Source organism: Trichechus manatus, unplaced genomic scaffold (assembly GCF_000243295.1).
Source record: "Trichechus manatus latirostris isolate Lorelei unplaced genomic scaffold, TriManLat1.0 scaffold00047, whole genome shotgun sequence".
Lineage (NCBI taxonomy): Eukaryota > Metazoa > Chordata > Mammalia > Sirenia > Trichechidae > Trichechus > Trichechus manatus.
In genome coordinates this window covers 1,874,886-1,899,098 of record NW_004443983.1, presented here as the reverse complement: position 1 = coordinate 1,899,098, position 24,213 = coordinate 1,874,886, and the positions used below count along the sequence as shown (strand labels likewise).

Here is a 24,213-nt window from a genome sequence, read left to right as displayed (position 1 = left end):
CCGGTCTGGTAATCCAGTCACTCGTAGGTTATTCCTCTTGATAGAGTCCCACATAATTCTTAGGGTTTCTTCATTTTTTTTAAATCCTTTTATCTGATTTTTACTCAAATAAATTGGTGTCAAGTGCTTTATCTTCAGTCTCACTATTTCTGACTTCCGTTGCCTCAGTTCTGCTCCTCTGACTTTCTACTGAGTTGTCTAATTCTGAAATTTTATTGTTAATCTTCTGGATTTCTGATGGCTGTCTTTTTACGGATTTTTGCAGCCTGTTAAATTTATCATCATGCTCTTCTCTAATCTTTTTAACTTCCTCTATTTTGTGTTCTGCATTTTGCTTAATTTCCTTCCTAATTTCTTGAAGAGTTCTGTATATTAATCTTCTGTATTCTGCCTGTGGTAATTCCAAGAAATTTTCCTCCTCTGAAAAATTTCTAGATTCTTTGTTTTGGGAGCTTGCTGAAGCCATCATGGATTGCCCGTTTATGTGATTTGATATTTACTGTTGTCTCCGAGCCATCAATAAGTTGTTATATTTATTTATTTTATGTTTACTCTGTCCTCGGTTCTTGTTTTGTTTTGATATGCCCAAATAGGCTGCTGTGTGAGCTGATCACTGGCGCCCCTGAAGTTCCAGTGTCCTACCACCAGGTGGCCAGTCCTGCCACTAAGTATATGAGCCCAGGAGTCTTCCTACTCTTCCTGTATGGATTCAGCTGAGGTGTCCAGGTAGTTGGCCACCAAGTGTGTAGTGCAGGCTCTCACCTACAGTCCTAGACAGGCATGGGTGATTGGTGTTGGCACAGGCATCCGGCTGCAGCAGGGGGAGACACGCTGAGTAAGGCAGGTGGCCGATGGCTGCCTCTGAGTGTCCGGGAGGAAAGCACGTCCCTGTTCCCTAGAGCACGTAGATGGATGGGTTTTGCAGCCAGACTGTGAGCACCCATTGCTGTTGGTTTTAAGGAGTAGGGGGCACCACTTACTCTTGGGCCCCTGTCACAGGTGGCTACTTGGTGTGGGTGGAGCCACCAGTCCTCAGGCCCCCAATATGAGCAGACGAGGAACCTCCGCAGTAGGCAGAGCAGTGTCAGATGTCACGAACCTGCCACCCCACAGCTGAGACAGTTGAAGTTAGACTTCAGGTATATATCCTGTTTTACTGTGGTAATGAGGGCAGACACTGTTCAGATGGGCCCACACAAGTCTGTGCAGGGGTGAAAAGTATTCAATGTCCATGAAGCACCTTATGCCTGCACCTAGGCAAGGGAACTGTGGCTTACCTGAGTTCCTGGCTTAGGGGAGCTGGCAGATTATTTTTTCCCTGTTCATTGATTTGTTCCCTCTCCAAGGCCAGGAGAATGGCTCAGAGCTCATGACATGTCCTACTTCTGGCCCAAGCGATGTGGCAGTTGCTGAAGCCAGCCCGGGACTGGTGCAGAGCAGGGATGGGGGAGATAAACGGGAGAGAGGTTTTTCCCAAAGGGTGTGTTGTTTGATCCATGCTGTAGGCCAGACGCAAGTGCTTATCTTTTACCAGTTCAGCGCTCCTTTTCACTGATTCTGGATGTCCGAGTAGACTCTTAGCTGCTAGACCTTTCCCAGTGTGAAAAACGCTTCCCTAGCGCCACTGCTTGCCTCATCATATAGATGAGCTGATCCAGCCTGAAGGGTGCCGGCTCCCGCTGGGTCAGGTCTGGCAACTCCTCACTACTTCCAAACCATCTCTCCCTCCCACGCCACTCAGTCCGATTCTTCAACTTTGCCTTTGATGTTCAGGCCTTGAAGGTTGTCATATATAATTGATTCACTTGTTTTTGGGGGTCTTTGTTGTAAGAGGTACCACTGGAAGTATCTGACTACTCCTCCATCTTTGCCTCACCTTAAGAGTGTGCTTCTTAATTTAAGTAGATACACGAAACTAAATGGGCAGCTCCTGTCTGGAGGTGAGATAAGAAGGCAGAAAGGGATAGGAGCTGATTGTATAGACACGGGAAATCCAGGGTGCGTAGGAGGAGTGTGCAGCCACATTATAGGGATAGCAACTAGGGTCACGTAACAATGTGTGTATAAATTTTTGTATGAGAAACCAACTTGAGCTGTAAACTTTCACGTAAAGCACAGATTAAAAAAAGAAAAGGTCTTGCTACAAAAAAGATCAGCTGAAGTGACATAGTTGAGTTGCATTCTTGCATAAGCTCTTGCCTCATTGCTGATCAGTAACAAAGAGTTTGTGGACTAGTAGGTGTCCATAGACCACACTTTGAGTATCTCTTCTCCTAGAGCTCTTCTAGGAAACATACCTGTTTATGTTAGGTCTCATGTCCCTAGGGCGGGGGTCAGCAAACTATGGCCTGAGAGCGAAACCCAGCACACCCTGTGTCTTTGTAAATAAAGTTTTATTGGATTACCAGCTGTACCCATTCACTTGCATATTATTTATGGCTACTTTCCACTAAGATGGCAGAGTTGAGTAGTTGTAACAGAGACCAAATGGTCCAGAAAGCCTAAAATATTTACCATCTGGCCCTTTAAGAAAATGCTGATGATATGGTCTGATTCTAGTTAAAATAAACATTCATATGCTATCAACGAAATATGATTAAGTTAATCAGAAATCTTTGAAGTGTATAATTAAAGTTACTGTCTCTCTGTAGATCTAAACATCATCTGGCACTTTCTGTGAAGAGGCTTTGGCAGTACTTGGTAAAGCAGGAAGAAATTCAAGAGACCTTTATCAGAAATATATTCACAAAGAAACGATGTCTAAATGAGGTCTGTAAAGTTAAAACCTGCTTACTGTTTTATTGATTATGCTTAAATTAATGAAATTTTGCAAACTCAGATTAATCTATAATTACACTACAACTGATTGATTATACCTTGATATTGCTGTCGTAATGATTATTTTTCTTCATTTAGTTCAGTTCTACTAAAAAGTACCAGTTTATTAATATGGGGAGCTTGCACCTAAATGTAAATTAGCATATTGCCTCCTTCCTTGAGAAAGTTTTGTTATTAAAACTTTGTAAACAACAACAACAAAAACTGAACAATGTACTTAGTGATGTAGTTAATGTTTTATCTTCTTATAGACCAGTAACAAAGAGTTTGAGACTAGAAGCTGGCGTGTAGACCATATTTTAAGTAGCACTGAAATGCTATGAAAAACAACTACTTTTTTTTTAAGTGGGAGGTAAAAAGGAAGATATTTCAGTTGGAGAAGTACAAAAATAGAATGGCTTCTCAATATTCAAGTTGGCAAAAAGCAAGATAGCACCTAACCTTTCTTAAAAAACAAGAGAATTACATGTATCTCATTGTCTTTTAATTTAAGAACTAAATTTATAAGAGTCAACCACACACACCATTATTTAATCTTTGCCTGACTATGTGAATATATTTAAGTTAGCCAATCCAGGAAACAAAATACAGTTGATTTCTGTTATTCACATTAGTTTAATTATGTGCCCTCAAATACAGAATTAGCAAATATCATAAGAGCCTTGTTTGACCTCAGCTAGGAATTTATCACAACTCTGTACATACACGTCTTTAAATCTCTGCAAAAGCACTGCGGATATTCTTAGTAAATAGATGAATTTGTGAATATGGAATCCACAAATATTGAGGATCAACTAGTTTGGTGTCCTTGCTAACTTAAAAGGCTTTTGACCTTGTGTACCTTGGTATAACGATGAAATCTAGGCTAACAAATGAATATATATCTTTTTAACCTTATGTAAAATATGTAAAATATTTAGTATATGGGTTACCGTTAAACAGCTCAAGAAAATGTTTGGATAAATACTTAACAATGAATGTGCTAGAATGCGTCTGACTAATTATGTTAGTCTAGTAGCATGTGTCCTGGTGAGATAATGTTTCTTATTTTACTTTAAATATATCTTTGCCTAAAATAATTTTGTATAATTTCAAGTTTTTTGATGTAGTATAAAAAGCATTCCTGCATTGTTCTATATAGCAAGCACTTTTACTTTGTTATATCCTTTGTGTCTCTGGTACACCTCATAATACAAATATGCAACTTTGGTATAATTTCAAGTAGATCATTTTTAAATTACATGCTTGATTAATATAGTCATAAAAATAAAAACTTATATATGCACACACACACACGTGTGTGTGTGTGTTGTACACAAAAAGGTCGACAGTTCGAATCTTCCAGCCGCTCCTTGGAAACCCTATGGGACAGTTCTCCTCTGTCCTGTAGGGCTGCTATGAGTTAGAATCAACTCAACGGCAAAGGGTTCGCTCTTTCTCTCTCTCTCTCTATATATATATATATAAAATAAACTGATATATTTAGTGTATTTGAGAAATGAAATAATTCTGAAAACAAAACAAAAAACTAGTGAACCACTAGATTGTCTAGTCGATTTAGGGAAGGCAAGGGAAGGAAAATAACAGAACCAAGCCAGAATACATAAAGATAACAGATAAATGAATACAACTGTACATTTTTAAATCTTCTTTTATTTTATCCCTAGTTTTCTAAGGAGTTTTATTACATCTTAAGATAATTTTTAAATTATAATTATTTTAATTAAACATGAATATAAGTTTTGTACTGAAAGCTTGTAAGTATCAGCAAGTTACATAATTCTCAGAATTTTAGTTTCTTTGGCTTCAAAATGAGTATAAAACCCCTTACTTTGCAATGTTTTGAGCAGTAGGTATAGTTTATTTAAAACCTGGCACAATTAGTGGTAGTTATTAGTAATTTGCTGTTTATTTTTTTGTTTTGTTCTTGATGTTGATAATCTTAAAGATACTGATTTTTGGATAAATGGAATATGGAAAGAAAAATTTGATATAGTAAAACATAGGTTGGATGGAATTAAATAGAATCTTAACATTGTACAGGTGGTAAAAAAAAAAAAAAAAGTATTTAATCCTTACTGGAAAGTTGACTAGCCTTTTTTGGTGTTAAAAATTCCTATCTTATTTTTATAAAATTATGATTATGCTTAAATATCTGAGTCCAAGTCACTGTGATTTTTTTTTTTTTCCAGATGATTAGGAAGTAGATATATGACATGCCCTGTATTTTGGTTATGGAACACTAGTGGTGCAGTGGTTAAGCACTCGTCTGCTAACCCAAAGGTTGGCAGTTCGAACCCACTCAGTGGCTCTGCAGGAAAAAGATCTGCTCCTGTAAAGATTACAGCCTAGAAAACGCTATAGGACAGTTCTCTGTCACATGGGGTAGCTATGAGTCCAAATCGACTCAAAGGCACTCAACAGCAACATATTTTGGATGGGAGATGATGGAGAGTATGTAGAGTACTCCTATTTCTTTTTTCCTTATGTCTTTGAAAATTGGATTTTACATTTTCTTCATCTGATTCTAAAATCCTGGTATATCTTCAGGTCTTTTATCTTCCCGTATAATGTGGTTTACTGACACATGCATTCATTAAATAGAAGATCCACCCTGTTTTTGGAAATTAAGTACAGATGACTGCAAATATGCTGTGTATGCGTCATTCCCAACATAAAATTTTGATAGCTGCTATCTTTGTCTCCAGTTTCTTTTTCTGTTTGTTTTTCATTTCTCTGAGAAAAACTAAGGTCTTGAACAACTCTTTTCTTTAACAAGCCCTAATATCTATAGTGGTGGTTAAGGAGCTCTGAAAGATTAAACTTTCTCAACCCCAACCATGCACTCCACACATGCTTCTTTTAAGGTATATGAAATTTACAATATAAGTCAGTGCAGTGTTGTTTTCCAGTAAATTTGGTTTAAAATATTTTAAACAATATCCCGAGTATTTTGCGTGTTACATCTCGCCTTTACTCTTTGCCATGTGGTTATTCTTTTTTGATGAAGTCATTAGAGGACAACAATGAAACCATCAAAAATTCTATGATGGAGGAGCCAAACATCAATAAGGTACAAAATAGCATTCAACTGATATTAGAAATTGCATTCTCTAAAGAGAAAAACGAAGTGTTTGCATTTTAGTTTTGATCTGGATTTTTTTCCAGTGGAATTAAATCATTATATTAATCTTTCAATTTTTTTTTTTATTTTAACAACTTAAATATTAAAATTTAAAAGATTGTTTCTGCTTTGTTAAATAAGAAAATGCAATTTTAAAGGGAGTTGAATGTATCCTGTTTTGGCTATAGATTTTTCTGTGTAAATACAACTAAAGTTCTTCATAAATGTAATTACAGTGTTGAATAGTAGTATTGTTTCATTTCTGCAAGTATCATTTTTGAAGTTAGATTCTTTCGTATAATATGCCTTAAAACAGAGCAAATGTTATTATATAGCATGTATATTATTGGTAGGAATAGCACATAGGGCGATGCCTTGGGCATAGTAAGTACACGTAGTTGAAGAATTTGAAAACTGAAGCACAAAGTATGAGAATTTTTAAATATATAAATCATAAAATAACTCCTAAATGCCCTATGATAGCATATTCAAATATGACTACATTAGGTAAGAGATTTAACCAATGTTTTGCATATTAGGCGTGGTTCATTTATTTTAAGACAGTCTCAGTATAGTGATTATAGAGGGAAAATTTTTTCCATTAAGGATACATAATTCCCACCTCTTATTCTTCCCCAAAAGGAATATTTTAGTAGAATGTGAGAAATAATTCTAAAACAATTAAAGAAGACTAATTTGATATCAAATTTATATTGTAACTAAACTTTTTTTTTTATGGTCCATACTTTGGAAATTTCTAATGGCTTTTGGAAGTTTTGAGAGAATATGGCTCGAACTTTTAATCCATTAACAAGCTTACTTGCCTGCATAATCATTACTTATTGCAGTCAATTTGTTATGAGGAATGCTTATCCAAAGATTTTTTTTTGATACTATTTATAAAATGTTAGTATACTGATTGTTGTATTTCTATAGTCATCTCCATGCTACATCAAAATGCAGTCATTAATTCTTTTTGGTTAACATCATAACCATTTTTGGCTAGAATTTTTTAAGCCCTCTGATCCTTTTTTTTTTTTTTAAAGAACAGTTTTATTAAATGTGTTGTTGTTAGTTTCCATCGAGTTGACTCCAACTCATGGTAACCCCATGTATAACAGAATGAAATGTTGCATGGTCCTGTGCCATCTTCATGATGGCTGGTATGTTTGAGTCCCTTGTTGCAGCCAGTGTATCAGTCCATCTCATTAAGGGTTTTCCTCACCTTCACTGGCCCTCCACTTTACCAACTATGATGTCCTTTTCCACCAGTCGGTCCCTCTTGATGACAATTTGAAGTCTCAGACAAGGTTTCCTTTGGCAGATTTTCAAAACTAAATTTCCACACCTTTCTTTCTTGTCTGTCTTAGTCTGAAAGCTCCTCTGAAACCTGTCCACCATGGGTGACTCTGCTGGTATTTGAAATATTGGTGACATAGCTTCCAGCATCATAGCAACATGCAAGGCACCTCAGAACGACAAACTGACAGATGGGTGGTGGTTATTAGTATACTTAAATGCACATATTTAAAGTGTTTGGCTTGATAGCTGTTGACATACATACACACTCATGAAACCATCACTACAGTCAAGGTAATGAATATATCTGTCACTACTCCCTCAAAAAATTTCCTTGTTTCACTTTTAATCCCTTCGTTGTCTCACCCTTCCTGTCTTCTTCCTTCCCAGGCAAATCACTATGGATTAGTTTGCATTTTCTGGAACTTTATATAAATTGATCATACAATATGTGCTTTTTTTTTCTCTTTTGGCTAGTGTCCTTTCACTCAGCATAAGTACTTTGAGATTCATCCATGTTGTTGTGTGTTTCAGTAGTTCATTCTATTCTACTGCTGAGGAGTATTCTGCTGTATACATATACTACAATTTGTTTGTCCATTCACCTGTTGATGAACATTTTCGTTGTTTCCATTTTGGGGCTATTTCTAAATCTGCTTTGAATATACAAAGTACAAGTAAGAATATATGTAAGAACATATGCTTGTATTTCTCTTGTGTAAATGTGTAGGAGTGGAATGGGTACATCACAGGGTACGCTGACTTTTTAAGAAACTGTTCAGCTGTTTTCCATGGTGGTTGTACCATTTTATATTTTTACCGGCAATGTACGAAATCCCAGTTGCTCTACATCCTCACCAACACTTGGTGTGGTGAGCCCTCTTTTATTTTAGCCATTCTAATAGGTATGTAGTGATAGTTCATTGTGGTTTTTATTTGCATTGAGCATCCTATCGTGTGCCTGTTCGACATTTGTATATCTTTTTGTTGAAGCGTCTGTTCAAATCTTGTGCCTATTTTGTATCAGGTTACTTGTTTTCTTACGGAGCTCTCTATATATTCTCAATACAAGTCATTACCAGGTATTGTAAACATTTTCCTTCCCTGTTAACAGTGTCTTTTGAAGTGCAGAAGTTCTTAACTTTGATGAGGTCCAGTGTATCAGTTTGTTTTGTTTATGGATTGTGCTTTTCATGTCATTATCTAATAAATCTTTGCTTAACCTAAGGTCACAAAGATTTTCACCTATGTTTTGTTGTAGATGTTTTATAGTATATGTTTTATATTTAGATTTATGATCCATTTTGACTTATATGGTCCAAAATATGAACTGCCATTCTGGGTTTTGGTTTTTGTTTTGTTTTTTAATTTGTATCTGTGTATCAATTGATCCCTCCCATCGGTTCAGTTTGTCGTAATGTGGTGCCTTCCATGCTGCTGTGTTGCTGGAAGCTATGCCGCTGGTATTTCAAATACCAGCAAGGTCACCCATGGTAGATAGGTTTCAGCAGAGCTTCCAAACTAGGACAGACTAGAAAGAAAGGCCTGGGGATCTACTTTTGAAAATTAGCCAGTGAAAACCCTATGGATCACAACAGAATACTGTCCAATATAGTGGTGGAAGATGAGCCCCTGAGGTTGGAAGACTCTCAAAACACAGTGGCCACAATAATGGACTTGAGCATATCCAGTGATTGTGAAAATGGAGCCAGGAGCAGGCCACATTTCCTTCTGTTGTACGTGGGGTTGCCATAAGTCGGAGCTGACTCAACAGCAACCAGCACCACCAACAATCAATTGATCCTTTCATTCACTGAATTGTGTTTGTTCCTTTGTCAAAAATCACTTGTAATGTGTGTGTGGGTCTATTTCTAGACTCTGTATTTTGGTCCATTGATTTATTTGTCTATCTTTATCTAATATCACACTATCTTGATTATTATAGTTTTCTAGTAAATCTTGAAGTCAGATAGCTTAAGTGCTTCAAATTTGTCCTTTTTCTTCAAGGTGGTTTTAGCATTTCTAGAATTTTTAGAATCAGCTTACCAGTTTCTACAAAGGGAAAAAAAAAAAGGCCTCAGTATTAAGCCTTCCAATCCAGGGATACGGTGGCTCTCATTTATTTAGAAGTACAATATTTGTATGTCTCATTGTGCAGGTGTTACACAGATTTTGTCATATTTTTCCCTAAGTATTCCATATTTTTGATGCTATTATAAATAGTATTTTCTAATTTCATTTTTAAATTGTCCACTTGCATATAGAATTAAAGTTGATTTTTGTATATTGGTCTTGTATCTTGAAACCTCCCTAAACTTGCTTATTACTTCCAGTAGCTTTTTTGTAGATGTCGTGTATATATATGTAGCTTTTTTGTAGATGTATATATATATATATATACATATATATATATGATCATGTTGTCTGAAAATACAGAGAATTTTACTAATTCCTTTCCAATCTGGATGCTTTTATTTAGTTTTCTTGCCTCATTGCACTAGTCAGAACTTCCAATCCAATACTGAGTAGAAGTGGTACAAGCAGACATTGTTATCTTATTCTTGATCTTAGGAGAAAACAGCCTTTCACCATTAAGTATCCAGCCCAATCAGATTTTACAAAGCATGACTTCAGCCCATAACATTTACTAGACGTTTAAGACCATATTCATCATGATTTTTTACTCTGATTTTGTGTTGTGTGGCATTTAACAAATTAGATTAGTTCATAGCATATGCCAAGTTCTGCATCTAATTTTAGCTGACCATATCAGCTCCCCACTTCCTTCCTTTCCCAGCTTAGATTCCATGATCTATCATTATGATCACTCCCTTACAAACACCCCTAACTCTTTTCCCCTGTTCTTCCTATGCTGTACTTGCCTTGAAAAATCCCAAACAGTGATGGAGAAAAAACACAAACCATGAGGGCTCACCTCACTTAGAATACAACCACAGTTCTCAAGTTAGCCTGCAATCATAGTAATTATTCTAGAGTAAATTTGGTTTTTCGTTCTTTTTTCCAGTTTCCTAACTTTTTCCCTCTCTCCTCAAACTTCCAGTATTTCATTTCCACTCCCCATGGATAACCTTGTTTTGCTGTCAAAATAAACACAATTAAAAATTATAGAAGATAAATTGATGCTCTACATTAAACAACTTTCTCAACTCCTAATAATTACCACTTCTTTTTATCTGAGTTTATTTTACTAAATGTTGATTTTATATAGTACTGTCTTCTAAGTTGAAAGATTTTGTGTACCTCTTATTTGAGGTAAGCAGAAGATCAAATATATTAACTTCATCTAAAGTATACTGAATTATGGTTTATTCAGCTACTAAAATGGTTATTGACTTGGGGAAATTACTATGCCTTTCAGGGTTTCAGGTTTCTCTTCCATAAATGGAAAGTTATTTTAACCAAGGATTATAAACTACAGCCAGCCAGCCATATGTAGTCCATGGTCTATTTTGTTTTCATAGCCCATGAGCTAAGAATGATTGTTTTTTAAAAAAAGGGGGGAAAAAAAAAAAGCTACCCTGTAGTCCACATACCCTAAAATATTTACTGTCTGGCATTTTAATATTTATAACATATTATTAAAGAATTATAATACTTAGAAACTTGGTAAATAAGTCTTCCTTTAATGATTCCCAGTCTTAGAATAAAACCTAAACTCCTTATTAATGATAAGATTAATGTAATTAATTAAATGCTTAGAATATCTTTAATTTAAAGTCAGTTCATTGTAGCTTGGGAAGATAACCAGTTATAAAGTTGTGTGTTAGATCAACTGTCTTTTTATGTGTGAAAAAGTAAGTTTGAAAAAATTTAAATTTCCTTGTAAATAAAGTTTTTTCAAGGATAATAAGCATATAAAATAGTACTTTTGGTATAGAAATATCTGAAGTATTTCTTAAGATAATTTATACAAGTATTAAATAACAGACATTTTCTGTACTATAATCACTATCTTTTTATATTTCTCTCTATTTAGATAGAAGCAGATTTGGGATATCCTGGAGGTAAAGCAAGAATTATTCATAAGGAATCTGATATCATTACTGCTTTTGCTGTTAATAAAGTAAGTACTTAGACACTTTTATTTTCATAGTTGGAGAATCTCTGTTTTCTCAATTTATTCAGTATCAGTATTTCTCTTTCGAAAAGCTGCTTCTCCTTAAATTTCAATCCAAATAATTTTTTAAAATTTTATAAAATAATTACATCATTTGATAATGTAATTCATTATTTTATAATTTTGGATATATAGCAGATAAAATAACGTTTTCTTACTCTACAGGGAAGTATCAAGTATTTATATTTGCAGTAGCCTTTAGAATTTGTACAACACGTTATAGCAGCTAACCAAAAGAAAACGTTTTTCATTTTCTTAAATGAATATGTTGAAAGTGGTTGATAAAGTTCAAGCTTATATGTGACTCATAGAAATTCTCCCTCTTTGAATTATAGCTCCGATAAGTGCCCAACTAGTGTATTTTCTTTGTACTCCTTAGCCTCTTAACTAACACTCTCCTTAGAGATGTCTATAAGCTCCTCATAGAAGAAGTGATCTTAGGCTCAGTGGTCCAAGGTTGAAACTTATCTTAGTCATTTTCACCTTCTTTCTTCCCTGATTGCCTTACTGTAAAGTTTCTGGTCACTTCTAGTGACTTTTAGTCAATCTGTTTCCTTTCCTTTGTATTAAGTTAGATATATATAAATCTATGTATATATATTTATAATTTTCATGTATTCTGATTCATGAAAATAATTTTAATATAGTATTGATTTTTTAATTCAAATTTTTATATAATGTAGTCTTTTACAAATTTCCATGTCTTAGATGTATATCCTACTGAATAACATGAGCTACTCAATAATCCTTTGAACAGTTGATTCTCCGTCTTACTGTGCTATGTCTGTCTTTTCTACCATTTATCCTGGATAGTTTCTTTGTCATTCTGTCCTCATATCCTCCATGTCCTTCCTCTCAGAGACATCCCCTAAGTAATGATTATTTCTGTTCAGGGCAGGCAAATCTAGAATCAGCCTTTTAGCCAGGCAGTTCTTGTGTAATAATACTTAGATGACATGGTTCTTTTTCTAGAGGCCCTCAAATATACAGTTATTGTCTGTGCCCTACAATATCTAACACGCCCCCCCCCAATAAAATACGTTTTTTAATATTCTGTGCTGTGAAAGCAAACTAGGTTTTTTGTTTGTTTTTGTTTTTTTTATGTAAAAGGATTCACGTATATGAAGTTTGCCATTCTCTGTGTAGGAATGTGCCTAATTAATTTTTATTTCTTCAGATTTGATAGCATTTTTTTACATTCCTGCTAGATTTATAGCTGAGAAATGGTACTGTCTTAGTTACTTAATGCTGCTTTGACAGAAATACCACAAGTAGGTGGCTTCAAAGAACAGAAATTTATTTTCTCACAGTTCAGAAGTCTAGAGTCTGTATTCACGGTATGGCTCTTGGAGGAGGTCCTTTTGTGTCTACTTCAGCTTCTAGCAGCTGCCAGCAATCCTTGGCATTCCTGGGTTTATAGGTGCATCTGTCTCTGTCTTCCTTTTCCCCTGTGTGTGTGTCTCCGTGTCTGTTTTGCATTTTTTATAACTCGTAATTGATAGGTTTAGGATCCACTCTACTCTGATAATAACTTTATTAACATGATGAAAGAGAAAGTCTGTTTCCAGAAAGGATCACATCCACAGATTACAGGAGTTAGGATTTCAGTACACATTTTGGGGGAACACAGTTCAATCCATAGCAGACACCTTGTGCTTTAATTCACATTGGGAAAAAAAAAAAAAATGCCAATAAGGTTAAACTTCTTCCCATCTGTTTAATCGTGGATTATCTGTGTCAAGAACTCTAAATGGTCTGAGATTTTACCCTACATTCAAACTAACAAGGTAGTGTGCACAGTTACAGCATGGATACTGTTAAAAGACACGAGACTCCTAGATCAGAGAAAAAGTTTATTACTAACACCAAGTAGCCAAAGTATCAGTATTTTTGTCCTGGTTCCCTGAGTTCATTTCCTACAGAGCCATAGAAAGAGGTTCAGATGATTCCTGGACATGCAATGGATTGCATTAAAGAGGAGGAACACTGAATTTAGGGAACCCAAATCTTTTTTAATGGGCAGTAAGCATGCCTTTGCTTCAGAGGAAGAAACTATCTCTGTCGTCCAAGGCTGTAAGCTAGCTTGCTCTTGGCTCTGGAGGGAAAAGACTACTGTATACAAACATCCTTGAAATAATACTCCAGAACAAAGGGCCATCAATGACTAACAAGATGTGCAGAAAGAGAGAGAACCATTGCGAATTTTCTCCCAACAGTCTTTATATGATTTGTTCCCATTTATATCAGAGGTCTTAGTTTTTTCTTATTAGTTTGTTTTAACATTTTGTATAATGGAAATACTAATCCTATCTTTTCTTTGCTGTCAATATCTTCCCCAAGTGTTCTGTTTTAGAGATGTGCCTTTTTAATACACAGACATTAATGTTTTAATATTATTTAAGCTGACTCTTCATTTATGATTTCTTCTGGTATATCTCACCCATTCTTTTTCAACCCCTTTCTGCGAGGAGGATATAAATCAGTCTTCACACAGTAGCTGTTGTGTGGAAATATCAGAATCCCACTATTCTATTCCGAACTATGGGGATATAACAAATCCCCACTTCCACTTCTCTGTTCAGTTCTGACACCAGGCACCCACATGACACCTCTTGCTCTGACCGTACCCACCTGGAGCTAGGTCAAATCTCACAAGTTAAACGTACACCATCCTTTAGACTGCCAAATAGGCAGACGCCAGCTGCAAACTCATAAGTGCACACAACATCCTTATTTCTGATTTGCTGACCACAAATTCAGGGTTTTCCCACTACCCCTTCAGGCTGCAAGCTTGGGGGCCTCCCCTGAGTTCCCTCACTTTCACTTGCTGGTTCCTACTTCTGTGGGTTCTGTAATTCACTGGAATGATTCACAAAATGCACAAAAAGTACTATACTTACAATTACAGATTTATAATAGCAAAAGGATATAAATCTGGATTAGCATAAAGAAGAAATGCATGGAGCAAGGTCCAGGAGGGTTCCCAATACAGAATTTCTGTGTCCCGAAAAGGACATGCTACCCTCCTACGTATATTGATATGTTTCACTAACCAGTAAGCTCTTGGAACTCCCGTTTCCATAGCCGTTGTTGGTTTCATGGGAGCCTCACTGAGTATGAAAAATTGATTAATCATGCCCCCCTCCCATCCTGAGGTTAGCTAACCAGATAGTCTTTGTGGTGTGGCCAGCCCCCTACTTATTTGTACAAATCCTGAAGTTTTGTCTGGAGATTTTAGGTAATAAAGGCACCTTAGTCACTGAGAAAATTCCATGGTTTACTTCTCAGGAACCAAGGACAAAGTCCAAATTAAGTTCTTTAAATCACACTTCCCACTTCTGTTTTTCTTGCCTAAGACTAAAGGAGGCTTAGGGAGAAAATGATATTATTTTATTTGAATAATTAACCAGTATTTATTTAGTTTGGAGTTCCTTATCTCCTTCACCTTTTCCTACCTTCCAGGGCTCCTGTCTTCTTCAGCATTTCCCTCCACATTTCTGGATTGTGCAACCTGGGGGAAACCATAGCATAGTAGCAGACTAGAGAGACAGTGTTGGGAGAGGAAATAAAGTGGTACATGTATTGCCATTTATATTTAGCTTTCTGTTAGATGCTCCTAAATTCTTAGAACATAAACATATCTCTAACCTCAAGCTATGAATTTTATGCTAAAAATTTAATTGTTAAAATTAATTTAAAATATCTATTTGTAAGAATATAGTGTATGCCTTAAAGTTATTTCCAGATGCTATTTTCTAATCTCCATGTTCAGAAGTGGCCTATATACATGTTGTGCTTTTTTATTTTAAAATGATCGTATGATTTATATTTCAGGCAAATAGAAACTGCATAGCAATTGCTTCCAGCCATGACGTTCAAGAACTAGATGTTTCTGGAATTCTAGCTACGCAGATCTATACTTGGGTGGATGATGATATAGAAATGGAAACCAAAGGGTACCCTTATACTTTTTTTTATTCAGTAACTTTGCATTACAAATCACTATATCCACTGAACTGTAACTTTCAAAAGATTCTTTAAAAGAATACTATTCAATTGTAAGCAGAGTTGAGGCTGGTATGTGCTAAAGAGTTAAAGAAGGGAAGGAGAAGCTTCAAAGGAGGAAATTGAGGCTTAGAAGGGAGTAAGTGAAGGAATCTGAAATCGTTTGAGTATGAAGTCATTGTCTGTGAGTTAGAAGTAAGAACTGAAGAAAATTTTAAAAGGAAATATAAAGTTAAATGTTAGAGCTTTCAGGTGTAAAAGAAGAAATAAAGAACTGATAAATTGTTTTCATCCTGGTTGACATTCCACTGTAGCTCAGAAGATTTCTTGGTCATACATGCTCGTGATGATTTAACAGCTGTTCAAGGTACAACACCTTATACACATAGCAATCCTGGCACTCCAATCAACATGCCATGGCTTGGTAGTACACAGACTGGCAGAGGAGCATCTGTGGTATGTAAAGTTAAAAATATGAAGTTTGTGTATAAATGTCCTATTTTTCTCTCTAGCTCAGTGGATAAAGGATTATTTAAAACATTTTTTTCTTATAAATTTTGTTTATTTTGTTGTTGAGAATATGCACAGCAAAATATACTTCAGCAGTTTTCTACATGTACAATTAGTGACATTGATCTCATTCTTCAAGTTGTGCAACCATTTTCACCCTCCTTTTCTGAGTTGTTCCTCCCTTGTTACATAAACTCACTATCTTCTAAGGTTCTTGTTGAATCTTTCTAAGGTTCCTGTCTAATCTTTCGAGTTGCTGTTGTCATTTTGATCCCATATAGATAATTCTTTAAAAGATCATAATGCTCAAGGTAGACCTTTGTTACTAGTTAAGTTAAACTATTGTTTTAAGATGACTTCAGTGTGTATATTTGGTTTAAAGTTTAAAGATTATCTCAGGGCATTAGTTTCAGGGGTTCATCCACCATCCATGGCTCCAGAAAGTCTAGAGTCCATGAGAATTTGAAATTCTATTCTGCATTTTCCGCTTTCAATCAGGATTCTTCTGTGGAATCTTTCATCAGAATGTTCAGTAATGGGAGCGGGGTATCATCCAGTTCTTCTGGTGTCATGGCAAAGGAGGCAGTTGTAAAACTTTTTTTTTTTTTTAAATCTTGAATTTTTAGTAAGTCTTCCATGCTGGAAAGTGTACATTTTGATTATAGAGAATAATATGCTTTCGTTTGAAAAAGAAAATTAAGCAAAGTGTGCTATACAGATGAACGGAAACAATTTTTCTATAGTGATGTTATCATCTACTTGAGTCCTGATTACCTAAAATGTAATCCGTATTTATACCTCTAAGAGGTTCCTTTATTGGTATTTAGGGTGTAGGAATTGATACACAGAACCAAAGAAACCTAGCATTATTAAATTTTTTCAGTGGTTTCCTAGCTGGTGAGTTTTTTTTCCCCTCAATTTCACAAGGCCAGTAATGACATCCACAAGTGAGGGATGCTTTCCTTGTCTTTCCCCACCCCCAAAAAATTATTTTACTGATTAGTAAGGATAAGTGCTCAATCATCTTTAATAATGCCTTAGATTATTTTATACTTAATGCAGTTCTTTATAACTGATATAACCTTATAATTCTTTGAGATATATGTTATAGCCATTATTTACTACTTACCATTCTTCAGATGAAACATGAGAGTCAGAAAGATCAAGTGACTTGGTCAGTGTCAGATTTGTGGTGTAGTTTGTGTTAAATTCCTCCAATCCCTTAGTTCAGTGATTTTAGATACAAGTGTTTTAGTATTAAAGAATTTGAAAAGTAATCTAGTGGTTATTCAAATGAAATGGGTTTGATCATAGTTAATTTTTTTTTCCACTTGACATGCTAAAATTTATTTGTAGAGCCAACTGCTAGTATGATCTTTTAAAAGGAAATATTATATCCTTTGAATATTCAAGGAAAATATTCAAAGGTTATTATAATAAGCACCTTTTTTTTTTTTTCCATTTCCTACTTTAGAGAATACAATACAGTTCTTCCTATAATAACTTTCTTGCTGGTTTCTCTGCTTCCACATTGCCCCTTTTGTTCTCTACACAGCAGCGAGAGTGCTGTTTTCTAAAGCATTATTCGGGATTGCCACTCCCCTGCTTAAAACTTTCAGATTTTCCAAATACAACTATAAAAAAACAGCTGGTGGCATAGTGGTTAAGAGTTCGGCTGCTAACCAAATGGTCAGCAGTTTGAATCTACCAGCTGCTTCTTGGAAACCCTGTGGGGCAGTTCTACTCTGTCCTATAGGGTTGCAATGAGTGGGAATTGACTCAACAGCAACAGGTTTAACATGGCCTCTAAGGCCCTACGTGACCTAACCCCTGCCTACCTCTGCAGCTTCATCTTCCGTCATTCTACACCTTACTGTCTTTGCTTTAGTTAAACTGACCTTTCTGTTAAACACATTGAGCTCATTGCCATGTTTTCTCATTTGCTGGCTTTCTGCTTAAAATGTTCTTTCTCGTCATTTTACCATTCAAATCTCAACTCAAATTTCCAGAAACTTCTCTGGCTTCTCTAGTGAAAGCACTGCCCCTCCCCAGTCCCTCCCACTCACCCTATATCATGTTATTCTATTTTAACATCTTTATACTGTTTAGCAGCTTTTGAGGTTATCTGTTCATGATTTAGTTGTCTTTTCTGTACTTACTAGAATGTAAGCTCTTTGAGAGCTTGGAGTCTGCCTGCCTTTGTATACTGATGATCCCTAACTAGAATGGTGTTTGACATATAGTAGGTGCTCAAAAAACAGTTGTTTATATTCCAATGCATTATAATACAAAAATCTAACTTTGTCATTTCTTTTGGGACTGATCTGTGTTCCTTTCTAAATCCTAGAAGGACATCTTTTTAGTTGAGGTTATTTTGATTTTTGAACATGAGAAGTATTCAGATGGTCCCCCTCCACTCTCCAGAAATAGACACCAATATAGTAAAGTTGTTCTTTTTTTATGTGGATCTTATAAAATAGTTAATGATTTATTTGCTTTATAACATTCTACGTATGCTTTCAGGAACTTTTTATTAACCTATGTTTGTATATTTTTTACTCTTGGTTTTCCTTTAATAACTTCAGTCAGAAAAAAAGGAGAAAATAAAAAAAGCAATGGTAATTCTTAGGCATTTCTTTAAGAGAAACATGAGATTTAAACTTGAGGTTTACTAAAGTAATACTCAGCAGGTTTTATTTTTTGGGGAGTAGGAACGGATGGGTAAAATATTTTCTTAATGCTATTATTTTATTGAATTATGAATACTAACAACAAAAAGAATGCTTTCTGTTACCAATTTCTGCTATTTTGGAGTATAACTGCATCCATATGTATCTTTCCAGTTTTTACATCGTTCACCAGCTCTGCTGGCCTAGTCCCATCCCTCCCTACCAGCTCTACCTTCCCTGCAACTATAGGTGATTTGAACAATTTAAAATCCAAAAGAACAACAGAAAAATCTACAAACTTGTAATAACATGTAACTATAGTTACAGTGCTGCATGTATAGGAAGTATTCAAAAAATTAAAATTTCCCCTTTGATTTTATGTATTTATTTTACTCTTATTTGAAAGGCTACTTAAATCATTCAAAACATGATTTAGAAACGGTAAATAAGCAGTTCCAAACTTTATCAGTTAAAAAATTTATACAATTTTCTGTTTACCTCTTCTTTTTTCACATGCTTCTGCCTGTCTTTTTAACCTTATACTATTCAGGATTATTCCAATAAATTTAATGGGATCAGAAAAGAATTGGCAAGAGAGGAGGTAAGACTAAATTCTTGAGGGGAATTTATTCTTAGATATTAGTCAGTGATGCAGAAAATGTATGTATACTTAAATGTAAGAGCTCCTCTATTAAATTTAATTTCTGTTACCATTTTCAGTATTTTTAGCTCTCATAATATAGATGAGATCACAAAAAAATAGTCATTTGAATTTTCCTTCTCAATTTAAATATTTAATCCTACCTTTTGTAGTAACTATAAAAGAACAATTTTTCTTTGTTAACAGATGATTAAAAAAGCCATTAATAATGTCAGAAGAATGACTTCTCATCCAACTCTTCCTTATTGTAAGTTGATAATAATGAGCAGTTATTCTTTTTATTCTTATGTCTTTTTTTCATCTTTTTTTTTTTTTGTAAAGAGTATATGGGAAGGTTTATTTTACTATTTTCATATTTATTTTATATTTATTTTACTATTTTTTGTAGAAAATGTTATCAAAATCTTCAGAACTGGATAAAAATAGAAAACAAATTTATTGAATTAATGGAAAAGGTTAACTTAATGTAGTATTTTTTAGAATTTTAACTGCGTATTTCTAAGCTAGCACAGTTTATTTTTAAACATTATGGAATCCTTAGACAATGCTGAATTGTAATGGATAATTATTGTTTTAATAATAGGATGACTGGAATCTTTTATTACATAGACCATAACTATAAATTTGGTCATTTATTGACTCAGTATAATCAGTTTACAAGTTCCTGGATGATGCAAATGGTTAGCGCTCAGCCATTAACCAAAATGTTTGTGATTTGAATCTACCCAGAGGCATAGGAAGAAAGGCCTGGTGATCTACTTCCAAAAGATCATAGCCATTGAAAACCCTGTGGAGTGTAGTTCTACTCTGAAACACATGGGGTCGCCATGAGTGAGAATTGACTTGATGGCACTTTTTTTGGTTTGATATAATCAAGTTATATTTTATTAATGTTTTGTCAGTTTGTCTTTTATCAGACTTATTAATAATAAGCATACGAAATGGTTACTAGTAAGCCCTTATATTTTAACGTGGGATATATTTATTTTCAGTTAATCTTTCTAGGAATCTCAAAAGTTTGTCCTCGTTTAGTGATGAACTTAATGGGAAGTATTGAAACAGTAAGAAAGAATAGAGACAAAACTTTAAAATTAACTGGTGAATTGGAATCAGTACTCATTGCCATGTGAATATTGTGTTTATATTTTGTTTTTTATATGATTTTTAAGTTATACTCTTTATCAAGTTGTCCTACAACACAGTAATAAACATAGTACATATTAATAACCTATAGTTTCCGACCTTTTCTCAAGGGAAATATCTGATAAAGTTTAAATTGACAAAATTAATGTTCTTTTATACTTAATTATCATAAGTACTATAAGCATCTGTTACCAAAGTTCAATATCAATGTCCAAAAAAGCGTTCAGTATAAAACTATATATTCAAAATGAAGAGAGTAATTTCTGCTCTTATGCTAGAGGTAAAGGATTAGTTTGTTTTCACTACATTGCATTTATTCAGCACTAGAAATGTATATTTTCATCCACATGTAAGTCTAATGTGAAGTGAGAACTAAAAAACCGTTATGAACTCCACAGAGTCAGGAGTTAAAACATGTTTTAAACACAAAGCTTAAATAATGACCGTTTTAGATAGTATTCCCTACAGCAAGAAATATTTGGCATTGCTTAAATCTATCTTTATGCCATAGGGATTGGAAGTTTCCTGGGATATTGAAGGGACCTCATTTTTTTCTCAGCCCCTTAGTACATATCCTGACAGTTGTATAGTTTGCAGTGAATATCCTCTTTAAATAAAGAGAGGTCCAACTTCAAAGGTAACTAATGAAGTTATTTTCAAAGGTGTTAGGTAACATCAAATCACTTCTGTTTTGGGGTAAGTACTGTTTAGAGAACACTATAACTGGCAAATAAGAGACTTGAAAAGTTAATTAATCACTAGATTTTTTCAGAATATCTCTTTATTTCATGAACAAGTCTGAAAGGTAGTAATTTCGTTCAACAATAAATGCTTTTTATGCAGTAGAAGTGTTAAGAGACAGAATTTTTTAAAAATCTTACTTTGAAGTACAGATACCTCAGAATAGCTCCTTTCTTCCCTTGGAGTAGATCTTTAGAAATTCTTAGTCATTAGAAGCTACTTTTTGACTTCTGCTCCAAAGAAATTTTTAGAGGTTAGGCTAATGTGTGTATACTTTCCTGGGATCATTTATTTTCTCTTTCAAAATGGTTAATATCTTTTCCCTTTTCAATAAATACTTATTGAAATTATTTGGTAAGTTCTATACATGTCTGAGTAAAAATGATGAAAGGGACCACAGTCTTTGACCTCAGGGAATTCACAATTTAATAGGAAAGAAAAATAAGTACCGTAATAGTTTATTTTGTATGTAAAGTACATAGGGCTGGAAGTTAAAGGAAGATTTAGGTTCTGGACTGAAATACCTGTCTCTTATAGGCAGATCACTCATTCTCTGTGAATATTAGTTTTATAATCTGTTGCTGGAGAGGGTTGGATTAAATTAGAAATGAAAGTCTTAAAAATAAAGTACTGTTGTTTTTTTTTTTAATTATGAACATACCAAGGTTTTTAAGATTGCAGTTAACCTTTTCTTTATCTGTGTGATGAAACACTCTTGAGTTGTCAGTGAGGAGTATTTGCTCAGATAAGCTCATCATGTTGTTGTTGTTGTTAGTTGTCAGAGAGTCAACCCCAACTCATGGCGACTTTATGTATAACAGAATGAAACGTTGCCTGATCCTGTGCTATCTTCATGATCATTGGTATGCTTGAGTCTATTGTTGCGTTTATTGTGTCAGTCCATCTTATTGAGGTTTTTCCTCCTTTTAACTGACCCTGTACTTTACCAAACATGATATAGCCTTTTCTAGCAGGAATCTTTATTTTGTTTTTTTAAGGGAGTAGGATAGAGTAGAACTGCCCAGTAGGATTTCCAAGGCTGTAATCTTAAGGCAAGCACAGATCGCCACATCTTCTCCTGCAAAAGCTGGCGGGTTCGAACTGCCAACTTGTTAGTTAGCAGCCAAGTGCTTTAACCACTGTGCAACCAGAGTTCCTATTTCATTTTATATGTCAACTACAGTAAAACTTGCAAAAGCCATAAGGTGGAAACCTCTCAAAGAAGGAAAACTCAAATATTTTCCACTAATAGACAGCAATAGAAAAGTGGTAAGATTATATACCTTGTCAAAGGCAGAAAATTTGCCAGACCGGGTAAAACAAGGCAGTCCCATCAAGGTCCGACTCTCACAGGTTTTACTTAATTAATAATTAGGAAATTTACTTCAAATAAATAAAATCGTAAGTAATATTAGAAAAAATTAAGTGGTTTTTAAATGCAGCTAGCCCAATTTATTTTTTTTATTAAGCTAATGAAGTCTATTGAGGGAACAAGGGAAGTTAACAACCCCAGTATCAAAAAAATTCTATTTGCCTCCTACTCCAGCCAAATGATAAAACATTTCAAAATAATTTAAGTCCATTTATTTTACATACTTGGTAAGAAATGAGGAAAACTTGACTAATATGTGACAGCAATTTGCTAGATGCTTTATATATATTAATACAATATTTCTTATATCCTTTACCACATTAATACTGATAACTACATGAATGGTTTATATTAAGCATATTTCTAAATGCTTTGTGTAAATTATCTCATTTAAGTCTCCTAAATATCCAATGACTTATGTCTCATTATTCCCATTTTATGAGTAAGGAAATAAGTTCAAAGAGGTTAAGTTTCCTAGTATCACACAATTAATAAATGGTAAAGTGAAGAATTAGTAGTTAGTTAGCTTGTTCATATTCTTCAATGAAAGCTGTGTATTTGAGATATCAAGTCAATTAGGATAACTTTTAGAAATGATGCATGGCATTTGATTTTTTTTTTTAGTGAAAAATATATAAATTTAAGTATTAATAGCCTGACTGATAAAGATTGGCTCTTCAGCAATCCCAAGAATTGAAGTATTTATCATAAAAATTGTTCATTAAAAGCTGTAAGACATCACTGAGATAATTTTAAAGAGTAATACAATGTCTAATTTAAATACTTCTGTGGTTTTAAGGATATGTTCTCAGTCAAATGAAAGTACATATAACTATTTGTTTTTATGATGAAGAATAATGAAGTGAAATTTCATATAAAGATAAATTGGTAGAATGGACCATGAATCATTTTTTGAGTGTTTCTTCCATAGAGATTTTCACATTGGATTAAAAAAATTTCTCAAAACTTCTTGAAATGAATTTGTAACTTTTTTCCCTCTTATAATGCAGATCTGACAGGAGCTCAAGATGGAAGTGTCAGAATGTTTGAATGGGGCCATTCTCAGCAAATAACCTGTTTTCGGTCTGGTGGCAATTCAAGAGTTACAAGAATGAGATTTAACTATCAGGGAAATAAGGTAATATATAGAAATGTAAATGGGAAAATGGTTTGATTGTATTGGAAGTTATACTTAAGTATTAGTAGTTTGGGTTTCTAAAGAAAACAGCTCTTTGTGCTAGTAGTAAAGTGTTAATCTATCTGAATTCTTTTTTTTTTTTTATTACTTTTGAGGAACCTTTAAATCAATTTACTTCTTCTTGGAAATCATTTCACTTGAATGACTCTTAAGGACTAAATGATTTTAAGAGATACATTTTTTATTAGTAAGCACTTCACTTTCTTTATCCTCTGGAACCTTGCCATTCAAAGTATGGTCTAGCACTAAGCAGCAAGCATCATCTGGGAGCTTGTTAGAAATGTAGAGTATTGTCCCCAACCCAGGCCTACATGGTCACCATCTGCAACATAACCAGATACATGGGTGATTTGTATGTACATTAAAGTTTAGAGAAGCATTGCTCTAGAGCAGGGCATCAGAAAACTATGGCTTGACCACCTTTTAATTAAAGTTTTATTGGAACACCGCCCTGCCTGTTTATTTATATGTTTTCTATGACTTCTTTCCCACTGTAACAGCACAGTTCAGGAGGA

General features: G+C 34.4%; 1 protein-coding gene across 8 annotated transcripts in view; it reads left to right on the top strand.

The window, feature by feature from the left end:
• DMXL1 (Dmx like 1) overlaps positions 1-24,213 on the top strand; it is a 157,383-nt gene that overhangs the window by 120,198 nt on the left and 12,972 nt on the right. For 5 of the 8 annotated variants that reach the window (XM_023731941.1, XM_023731940.1, XM_004376969.2 and 2 more), the window contains 6 exons: positions 2,652-2,769; positions 11,259-11,345; positions 15,234-15,355; positions 15,719-15,860; positions 19,431-19,491; positions 23,511-23,638. In XM_023731941.1, the coding sequence (XP_023587709.1) occupies positions 2,652-2,769; positions 11,259-11,345; positions 15,234-15,355; positions 15,719-15,860; positions 19,431-19,491; positions 23,511-23,638 (658 nt within the window). Of the gene's footprint in view, positions 1-2,651; positions 2,770-5,848; positions 5,915-11,258; positions 11,346-15,233; positions 15,356-15,718; positions 15,861-19,430; positions 19,492-23,510; positions 23,639-24,213 lie in introns of those variants that run through there. The other 3 variants (XM_012555716.2, XR_002824217.1, XR_002824218.1) reach the window with 3 other exon arrangements.